The sequence below is a fragment of the Sprattus sprattus genome (assembly GCF_963457725.1).
Source record: "Sprattus sprattus genome assembly, chromosome: 10".
In the NCBI taxonomy this organism is placed as follows: domain Eukaryota; kingdom Metazoa; phylum Chordata; class Actinopteri; order Clupeiformes; family Clupeidae; genus Sprattus; species Sprattus sprattus.
The window spans coordinates 18,737,700-18,748,736 of record NC_137908.1 but is presented as its reverse complement, the minus strand read 5'-3'; the positions used below and the strand labels follow the sequence as shown (position 1 = coordinate 18,748,736).

Below are 11,037 nucleotides of genomic sequence, written 5' to 3'. Positions count from 1 at the left end.
AGACAAGTTTCAGAACTTCGTATAAGAGACTCGTTAATCTCAAGTTGGAAGTCCATGACTATTAACCCCAAGTTTTGAGCGCATAAAGAGCTACGCATGTATTGCTCGCTGTAGGATAACGTCAAATACAGTCAACCCTCCCCTCTTTGAAAAAAGGTCAAAGTTCACAGGAAGCTGGGGGGCTGCCATTTTTTTCTTCTGCTAACATGTTAGATGCTAAAAAGACGAAGAGGGGTGGTCGTCGTTGATTATTTTTATTTACTTAAACCCTTTGCACTGAGCTCTCTTCGCTTTTCGGATTCCTAAGTCCGGTGTCGTTTGCTAACACGTGTCGTTGGCAAATAAATACGGCATGGAGCGAATAACTGATCAGTCGTGGAATTCTTCTTACACATACCAGGTGAGCAAGCATAGCGTCGAGATGCTACACAACCTTAACACACAGAGAAAAGATGGAGGCAGGTTCTGCGATGTGATCTTACGCGTAGGAGAGGAGAGCTTCCCTGCCCACAAGGCGGTGTTGGCGGCGTGCAGCGAGTATTTCGAGTCTGTGTTCAGTTGTCAGACAGAGGGCGACGGCGAAGCTAAAGAGCTGGAGATGCATACGATCAGCCCCAAAGTTTTTAAAGACATCTTGGACTTTGCATATACCTCTAAGATCGTGGTCCATCTGGAATGTTTCCCCGAGCTGATGACAGCGGCTAAGTTTTTGTTGATGCGGTCTGTCATCGAGATCTGTCAGGAGGTGATCAAACAATCCAATGTGCAGATCCTTGTCCCTCCGTCTCGTGGAGGGGACGTCAGCTTTTTCAGGACAACTGGAAACGCGGATCAGTCTTTCTCTGTGCCCGTTAATATGTCAAATGGCAATGGAGTAGTGGCCAATGGCACTGTATATCCAAACAACGGGCAACAGCACACAGATGTCGACGCTCATGGTAGTGATACGGCAATGTCAGGTGTTAGCTCCCAGTGTGACATGCCAGTTTTACAACCAGTCGACAGGCTACCTGTGTCTCCCTCGGAGATCACGGAGAGCAACTTCCCTGGAGGGTCCCCTGGCACCAAGCGAGGTAGAGGACGGCCAAAGAAAGTGACTACTGTGGAACCCATCCATTTCACTAACAGCGCCGCCAAGGAAATCGATGTGTTTTCTTGTGGAATATGTGGGAAGATATTTACGGAAATTGACAGGCTGAGGAGTCACGAAGTGCAACACGGAGCGGGATCGATTAGCGGTGGGGTCAGCGACAGGGACGATTTAGGTCTTGGGGACGGTCCTACCTTGATAGCACACTCGCATGGGGGGATGATGGAGAACGGTGTCCCACCTCACAACACCGTCGACAACAGCCGTAAACGCGAGAGAACACGACGTCATGTTGGTTGTGACATTTGTGGAAAGGTTTTCCGTGATGTGTATCATCTGAACCGACACAAACTCTCTCATTCCGGCGAAAAACCATATGCCTGCCCTGTGTGTGGCCTCCGCTTCAAACGGAAAGACAGAATGTCATACCATGTTCGTTCTCACGATGGTTCTGTGGGTAAACCGTACGTCTGCCAGAGCTGCGGGAAAGGTTTCTCAAGGTGAGTGAACAGCCCTTCTGTCCATCCATGTTCATGAATTAGCCTGAGACATGTCATATACTGTCATATAATGACTAACTCGTGTACAATCGGCCTTAAACATCACGAAAAGGCGTGAAATAATCTATAGTACTGTAACAGGAATGATGTCCGATTTTGGAGTAAACAACGTAATGGCATGTGTGAGGGCTTCCTTTAAAATATCTTGCAAGGTAGATAAGACTTCATTCCCAGTTCATCCTTTATATCCATGGATTTCGGTTTAGATGTTAAAATGGATGTCAGTATTCTGTCCTCAAAGAGTATTGAAACATTTTTCTTAAGTAGCACAAATGGCCAATAGACTGGGGAGACTGGTGTATGGTTATGATGGAGGTGAAATGTGTTTTTGGATCATGTAGGATGTGCTTTGAAAGGACCATGTTATGTGACGTGTCTGGTTGTTAGTATTAGTTTGTGGGCTTGATGTTAATAAATAAATTACCTAACACCTTCCCCTGAAACCTATAGGCCAGACCACCTGAATGGACACATCAAGCAGGTGCACACCACAGAGCGACCCCACAAGTGCCAGGTGAGTTGGCACTCCAAAACCAAGGTCATGCTGGTTCATCCATGCAGCAGGATGAGATGACAACACTGGTCTCTGTCCAACAGGCCTCAAAAGGGCCTAGCCCAGTTTAAAAGATTAGTTTCCTCTACCCTCAGGTGCCCATTTGTCCAAGCTAGTGTTTATTGTTAGTTTGTCTTAATTAAGGTGATGCATCAAACATGCAAAGCCTCATAATGAGCTAATTATACGTTTTAAACTGCTGTGTGTGTTTGTGTGTGTCTGCTACGTAGATCTGTAATGCATCATTTGCCACACGGGACCGCCTGAGGTCTCATCTGGCGTGCCATGAGGACAAGATTCCCTGCCAGGTGTGTGGCAAATACCTGAGGGCGGCCTACATGACGGACCACCTGAAGAAACACAGCGAGGGTCCCCACAACTTTTGCTCCATCTGCAACAAAGGTAGGACCACTCATGCACACTTTGAATGCTTCTCACACTATGTCACACCTGCAACTAAGATCAGAACACATGTGCTCCTGAACACCCCCTGCACACAGTCGTGATCACTCCCAATACAAGCCTTCCGCAACATAATGACCAGTTGAAGGAAGGCCCTGATAAACTCCAGTGCAAGATCACACCTGACTCAAGCGCGTCAAAGAATAAACCCCTCCTTTAACGGCCTACAAAATATACAACTACAGACATGTGTATATGCACTGTTTATATGTTATGTTTATCCTGTACAGTATTCACATACAATATGCACATTCACACAATAGGGCAAGAGTGGGTACAGTTTTATTTTTTTCTAAATTGATACCTGTCATTCAAATTTGTTTTTTGTAATACAACTCCAACTTTCTCCAGGAAATGTGAAAGAAAAAGAAAGGAAAAATGCAGACCTCACTCTGAAAGTCAGAACCATATTTAGGACATTTAATTAGGAAGGGAGAATCCATCTGTGAACGTGGCATTTGTTTTGAGTTAGCTGTCATGCCTCTTTCAAAGGAAATGCCTCTATCAATAGCAAAGATAAATGTACAGTGCATATGGGAGTTTTTAAGACCCTTTTTAGTTTTCAGCAGTATTGTTTCAGACTCATCTTTAAATGGATTCACTCTACACACAGTATTCCATGATGACAAATCAAAAACTGATTTTTTTAGAGTGTTTTACAAATGTATGGTAAGCCTCAGGTCGTTGTCTTGTTGAAATGTAAACCTTTCCCCCAGCCCAAGATCCTGAGCACTCTGGAAAAGGTTTTCGCTCAGGATTTCTCTATATTTTTCTGCATTCATCTTTCCCTCTATCCTTACTAGTCTGCCAGTCCCTGCTTCAGACAAACTTCCCCATAGCACAGTGCTGCCACCACCCCATTTTGACTGTGGGGATGATATCAAAGACGTGATGTACCGTGCCTGGTTTCGTCCACACACGCCATTGGGAATTGCGGCCAAGCAGTTCAATCTTAATTTTATCAGACCAGTGGATTTTGCTTCTCATGAGAGTCGTTCAGGTGCTTTTTGGCTCCCAGAGTGCTGTCAGGTGCATTTAAGTGAGGAATGGCTCCCGGATGGCTATCAAAATGAGTTGTAGCCACTCTAAGACAAGTCTGAAACATAACAAAATGTGGAAAACTTGAAGGATCTGAAAACTTTCCGTATGCACTTTAAGTAAATATGGAACGTACATGCTCATTAATTTAGGGTTGCAGGCTTTCCCTACCTTATGGAGCCCTGTGTATTCATCGATGCAACCTTCAAGTCTGTGCTCAATCAACTTGTAGACATACGTGATGACAGCTATATTCGTTACATTACATTATTGCAGCTGCAGTGATGGAAGTGACAGAAACCCTGTGTTAGGTTTTTAATATACAGATACATAGTTATCCCTTGTTATGGCACAGAATGTCCTTTACTGATTCTATATTTTGGTTACATTTTGGTTTGGTTACTAAACATGCCCTGGAGACTTACTGTCTCACCGCAGTGAATAATAGGCCCTCCCTTACCTAGGTTTAATGAGGATCACTGCAAATCTGTTGATGGTGTAGGCACTTTTTTTCATGACCTTTCACGCAATATTCTTGTAATTTAGTCAATTTGGAAATGGCAACATCACAAACATCGCCTAAATGCTTGCTCTCTCAATTGAGGGGCTAAAAATGTGGTTACACACACTCCAGCGAAAGTCACCCAGACAACCTAGATTCAGAGTCAGATTCAGTGGAGTGGGGCACTTTGTCTATAGTGTGGTTATACTTTGTTCGAGTTGGTGCTAACGAAGCTTGTTACTATGAGTAATGCAATACTCTTTTGTAAGGAAGGTAGCACTAGCAGTTACAATAATTTAGCATAATGTAAGCATAATATAAAAGCTGTGTCAATGAAACGCATTATTCTTTACTGTCCATATCCTGTCATTTTAATCCAGGGACCACATCAAAGAGCTGCTGTAGACATGGTATTTTCCTGGCTTATTCAGCAATATTACTCAAAGTGCTACAGTGCTACAGTGCTATTGTTGTGAATATCAGCATGACCTTGGACATTTGTGCAAAGCGGCTGTCCAGAAAGAAGTCCAAGAAAGAGCCATTTACAGTATATTCAAATTGTAATGATGAGGGAATGATCCATGTATTGAGCCAGCAAAGTATGATTATTCATGAAATCCTTTTGTCCTGTCCATGCTGTCCAAGACCTTAAGTGAATCTCTAGGTTGGTACTTATTTCTGTCTAGAATATAGACCTCTGCTGTATTCGCTCCCTGTGAAGAATGGCATTTTGATTGTCAAGTTTAGGTTGGAAAGCATAAAGCTAAATTGTTTGAAACAGACCTTCCCTTCTTTCTTCCCCCTCCCTCCTCGGTTCTCTCGGATCACCAGCATGGCCTGCCTTAGCTGATAGTCTAAAGGGTTTTTATTTTTTATTTTGAGCTTCTGACTGGGGAAAGGCCAAAGCTGTCTGCCAAACCTCTGAAGGGAATTCCTCTGTAAAGCCTTTGCATATCCACCTTTTGTCTTTAGCACATGTCCAAAAAGATGTTTGTTCTGTATCTGTTACTAAGTTATGTAACCTATCAATTAAAGAGGACCTATTATGCTAATTTTTGAATGTACATATAATTTTTTTCGGGGGTCTACTAGAAACAATTTGCATGCATCAGTGTTCCAAAAACACTTATTTTCTCATGCTGTACATCTCTATATGCCCTATGTCTGAAGCACTCTGATAGAGATTCTGTCTAAGCCCCCCATCCAGATGAGCTCAGTGTGCTCTGATTGGTCAGATAGGCGGGTAGAAAGGTTGTGTTATTAGATTGCGTCATCTTGTTACAAAGGAAAAGGTCTTGAATTCCAGCTGGAGGCATTATAGGCAGCTAAGAAAAGTGTTCTTTTTGGAGAGAGATACTCCCTCTGGTGTGTGCTTTGGGCTTTGAAACTTTGCAGACCGTTAACATGCACGAACAGCTATATAACACTGGGGAAACCAGAAGAGCATAATAGGTCCTCTTTAATAAGGTGTAATGTACATTTTACCCTACCTGGTATGGTATGGTATGTGTGTGTGGCTTGAGTGCTCGTGTGTATTTGGTGAATACAAAATCAAAACAGCTGAATTGGAAGTGGGTGCATTGGCTGTTGGAGTACAGTGTGTATGTATTTGATTGTGTGTATTAACACACACCTATGCTCACACACGTATGCAACTGTGCCGGTGTGTTCTGCTGTGTTCTTCTCCTGGCCTCAGGTTTTTCCACCGCCTCCTACCTTAAGGTGCACGTAAAAACGCACCACGGCTCGGCCCCCCCGGCTGGGCCCACCCCTGTGCACACCTTCCCCGAGCCCCACGCCGAGCTGCCAGCCCACCATGCCACCCTGCCCTACCACACGGGACGCCAGTGCGCAGTGGAAGGCAAGCGGGCGTCCTCCTTAACCACCTGTCCCCAACCCTCTGTCCGCATCCTTGGCACTCATTCCTCTGTTCTATCCTTCGCTTGCTCTCTGTTACCCCCCCGCCCAGCTGTCACTGCTTTGCCTGCTGCTTCCAGGTGGGACCACTGGGGTGGGGAGGGGGAGGGTGGGCCCAGCGCTTCATGTGTCCTGCTGACCCTTCATCACACATTGCTCTTAACTACTGCGGTTAGAAGGCTGTTGTCACCTTTTGTCTGCTGTAGACCAGAAGTTACCTGTGGGCTAGTGCTGCGTCTTAGGGATATGATTGATGTGTTGCTTCTTTTCAAAATTTCAAGCATCATATCCTGGGTATATTCCTGGGCATTATATACCGCTTACAGTAGCCTACAATTGTGTGGAGAAAATGTTCTGTGCAGATACACCCCAAGATTCAATTTTCTGGTCATAATACATTTTGAGAAAAAAAAGATCAAATTGGTCAAATTCAAAGCCATAAGTAAAAAGATATTGGTGCTGCTCTTCAGTCGTGACAGCCATATGGATGTGAACTTTAAGAACAGTGTCATATTCAGAGTTCAGCTGTAGTAAGACTTAAGCATCATCACATTTGTTTTAAGCAGTCACTTTTATTCTATTAGACTAGGCAGAGAAAAGAATAAGAACGAATGTACCAAACTAGGAAGAGCTTTCCACAGGCATCTGATGGCCACAACGGAGTCTTCTACGTGTGCTCCCGTCCTTTGGAATGACAAAATGCCTGTATCCCAGGATGTATTGCTGGCACTCTTCAGCATCCTGTGCGTGAGTGTCTTAGATGGCTTGGCCGAGTTGCTTTTCTTCATTTCCATCACTCTGGACATCATGATGCTACTTGCATGTCCATTTTGGTTGTATCTGTCTCTTTCTGTGCAGTATTTGTTTTGTTACCATGTGGGTACAATGGACCTTTTTCAAACTTTTCTAACTTGCCATGGAAAGCAGCAGCCTATTGTTGGTAGCCAGCTGCATTCTCTAGAGCGTATTTTATTGTGAGTTATTCGGGTGAAGCTAGTGTTGGCTGAGCTCTGGTTAAAATTATACGGATCACATTCATATTATTTTTGTCTTAAATTATGGATAAAAGGTAGCACAAATGATAGACTGAGGGGCTAGCAATGGAAATGTTATTGATTTGTTTCCAAGGGAGAGAAAGTGATAAATCACCAAGGGATTAAATGTATTCATAAAGTGTTGGCTAGATAATTAGGTATGGCTAATGAAATGATCCTTAATTCATCATGTGAAATTAATTGACGATGGATGGGGTATCGTAGAAAGAGCAGGATGCGTTTGATGTTTGAGTTCAGGGAAGAAGTAAAAATAAACAACCCTGCAGATATTTAAGACGGCTGTTTGGTCATGATGTGGGGACCGTAGGGAGCTGTTTGTGGAAGAAACACAAATTTAATTCCAACAGAGAGTCTGCTGGCTTTGGCAAGTAATAAAGGAAAAAGATTCATTTTCTTAGAGTGTACCTTTCTCTCCGACCAATCTTCGACTGCAGTGTGTAGGACATGGGGCATGAACATTGCCTGTTAAACATTAGCAACCTTCCCTTATGGGGCATGCAGTTCTGTTAAACATCTGTGTCAATTATGGCGACTACTTTGAACTGGTTTGTCGTCTACGTGTTATTTTTTTTTGGGTGTGTGACTTTCGTTCCCCTGGCCTCTCTGTCGTCTCCCTGCCACCCCTCCTGCTCCGTCTGGACTGGGGCGGTGTCGGTGTAGATCTTTGCAGCAGTCGCCGGCTGCTGGTTACCTTCTCCGAGCCAGAGGGCGGGTGTTTCCGTGGGCTCGCCGGACCCCCCATGCTCCCCCAGCCTGGTCCCCCCGCCCTGAGTCTGCAGCCCGAGCTATTTCTGGGCAAGCCTGGCGGGGCTCCCTATTTCTGGGAGTGCCGCTCTACCGGGGGTCCAGGCTTCCCGGGCCTCCACGGGCCAGTGGCAGGTCAGTACGGGCCCAGTAGACGGGGTGGGGGATGGGCGGAGGAGACCCACAGGAGAGACATGTGGTGCGTGAGATCCCAATAATCAAGACAAACTGGTTTTCACATCTAATCTGGTGTTTTGGAGCTTTCCAGTGTCCCGTTACCTCCTGCACCAACAATGGTACCTATATCCTGAATTGGATAACCTCAGGCACTGTTAAAGTGGTTGGAATGCAAATTGGTTATCTCTTGCAAACTTTACTCAAAGGACACTGCAATTCTCTAAGGCCAGAGATGATTGTGGTTTTTGGGGGAGATTTAAAAATCTAGATGACTGTTATTGTTCTATAATTATGTTTTGTTATTACTGTCCATTTTGTTTAAAAGTCACAATAATGGTTGAGTTTGCAAATATGTTTTCTGGGTTATGATGTCACACTACATTTGGCAAATGCAAAGGATTAGCTATACATTGTGAGAAATTTGGATGCTGTAGCTAAAATCTGTAGGGTTTTGTGTTGGTTTTTGCAAGGGAATCTTCAACTTGGATATCTATTTTCTAAGGCATAGCCAAACACCTAAAATTATTCAGTCTTCATTGTGTGGCATGTGTGAAAGTTCTTTGTTCCTAAATAGCACATAATTGTATACTCTTTACCTCTGTTGAAGACTTATAAGGCATTGATAAGTAAATATCCTGTACTCGTGATAAACAGCTTAATTATTGTAAAAGGTCATTTAGCAGGCCAATTGGATTTCTATAATAATGATGATCTAAAATGCCATGTTGGGTACATGTTAATCAGTCAGTCCAGTCTCCGTCCATTTTCCTCCATAAGTTGCTCTTGTTGAGGGCACTCCTCTGGTAATTGAATGATTCATTAATTGAATGATTAGTTAATTTAATGATTTGTTAATTGTTGAAAGCCTGAAAGTAATTTCCCTGATCATTTCTTTATTGAACTTGTATCCAGATATTTCAGAGTTGTCTGTTTTTTTTAATGAACAAAATCGCCAAAGCTAAGCCGAAAATTCCCATTTTATCAGCATTCCTCCTGAACATCTGCTTCCCATTGTGCCTACAGTGGTTGGTAGAAAACTCTGCCTGCAATCCTTGTCACAGTTGGCAGACTCTAGGCTTGTGTTGTTGAACTCCTCTCCCCATTTGCCTAATGTGTGATTCCCTCTCTTTCCAACCCCTGTTTCTTCTTTCTACACTATCCACTAAACGTCACACCTCACCAACAATCCCACCCCCACCTCTCTATGTTTACCTCAGACGGGCAGGAGAACACTGGGAAGTGCCCCCACCAGGACTCCGAGGGCTCAGACACATCCTTCAGTGAGCTCTCCAACGGCACAGAGCTTAAGTCGCCACACAAGGCGGACGGAGCAGGACTCAACTGTAACGGAGCAGGTGGCGGGACCCCAGGGACTCCTCCATCCGCTGCGGGCGCAGGCTCCAAAGCCAGAGGGGCAGACTCGGACAAGAAGCACCCCTGCAGTGAGTGTGGCCAGGCCTTCCGCACCAAGTCCTACCTCAACAAGCACCTGCAGCGGGTCCACGGGGTCGTAGGGGCAGGGAAGGGGGGCGTTGGACTGGGGGACCTTTCCTCCCCGTCGCTCAGCTCCCCCTTCTCCCCCCAGCAGAACATGTCCCTGCTCGAGTCCTTTGGCTTCCAGATCGTGCAGTCAGCCTTTGCGTCCTCGCTGGTGGACACAGAGGGGAGTGGCAGCGGGCTGACTGGAGGCAAGTGAGAACAGAAGGTCCTGATGTCAAAGGTCATGTCAAAGGTCGCCTTGCCACAGATGCACCCTTCCTTGCCTCAGTGCCGCTTGTACCTCGCTCACAGTATTCCATGATGCCATTGAATATTTTCTACCCTTTCAGAGCAGAGCAAGATGGAAGTGTACATAAATGCATTCTTCTATTTTCCCTATCTAAAGCAGCTAAACGGGTGTGTCAGAGCCCCACTGGCAGGTTGAACACTTTATTCTCATTGTACATGTAAGTGTCTTGTGATATGCATAGCAATGAAAATCGGCTATGTCAGTTTTCTTATTAATCTTACTTTGGGTTTGTTTGTGGAATTGATGTGGTGCGCATTATGTTATGACATGGAGCTTCAGGGAGCTCCACAAAGGCTACAGCTTTGCTTACTGCCCCTGGAGTGCCAGAGGTCTGAGAGATTGCTGATGCTGAATCAGAGGTTGCTGTTGAACTTTGCTGTTCTTCTCACTTGGTCCAGGTCAGCCTGACCCAGAATCAGTCACCTGCTGTTGGTTGCGATGGAAACGCGATTTTGGTGGTTCTTAGGAAAGTATTTTAAAGAAATGTATCACGTCCCACCAGAGACTACTGCTTGACCCAAGGGTAAATAATACAGTGGTTTCTCATTGGGAAAACCATAATTCCTGACCACAACACAATGTTGGTTGTGTACATTTCATTTAATTTTTTTTATTTTTTTTATGCCACAACATTTTGACTCTTGTGTGTTTGAATGTCACACTATTCACAACGTCAGTTCTAGATATCCAACAGGGACCAATTTCAGGTTTGACTAAAAGATTTTTTGCAAGAAAAGTAGATTCTATTTTATTAAGTTATTGATTTCTTTTGTCCTTTTTTTGTTGTTCATTGTAGAAGAAAAAAGTATATATATTGACTCGTTACAAACATTTATGTGCTATTCATTATTCTGTAAGTTATGCTACATGACATGAGGGCTGTGTTGAGAGAAAAATGTGTGAGAATTGTGTAACTGTGTATGAGAGTTTGCTTGTATGTGTGAGTGTCAGGTGGTCCCTGGTAATACATACTTCTACCCTCAGAATGTAAATCAGCCAGTGGGCTTTTGTAAATTTATGCTTTTAAATCTTTTTTCAGAGAATTGTGTTTACTCAGTGATGTTTCAAGCATTCCCGCTTAATTTATACTTACATTTTCGTGATTCAATCATGTGTATATAACACACACATACGAATTTATATAAATATA

General features: G+C 44.1%; 1 protein-coding gene across 1 annotated transcript; it reads left to right on the top strand.

Annotated features, from left to right (window-relative positions):
* Window positions 1-352: 352 nt before the first annotated feature.
* Window positions 353-9,904, top strand: patz1 (POZ/BTB and AT hook containing zinc finger 1; the record flags this gene model as incomplete). The annotated part of the gene is made up of 6 exons (XM_080845507.1): window positions 353-1,590; window positions 2,101-2,164; window positions 2,434-2,605; window positions 5,902-6,066; window positions 7,838-8,056; window positions 9,316-9,904. 6 exons carry the CDS (start codon window positions 353-355, stop codon window positions 9,792-9,794), a joined length of 2,337 nt encoding a protein of 778 aa, XP_080701633.1. The 3' UTR covers window positions 9,795-9,904.
* Window positions 9,905-11,037: the final 1,133 nt, after the last annotated feature.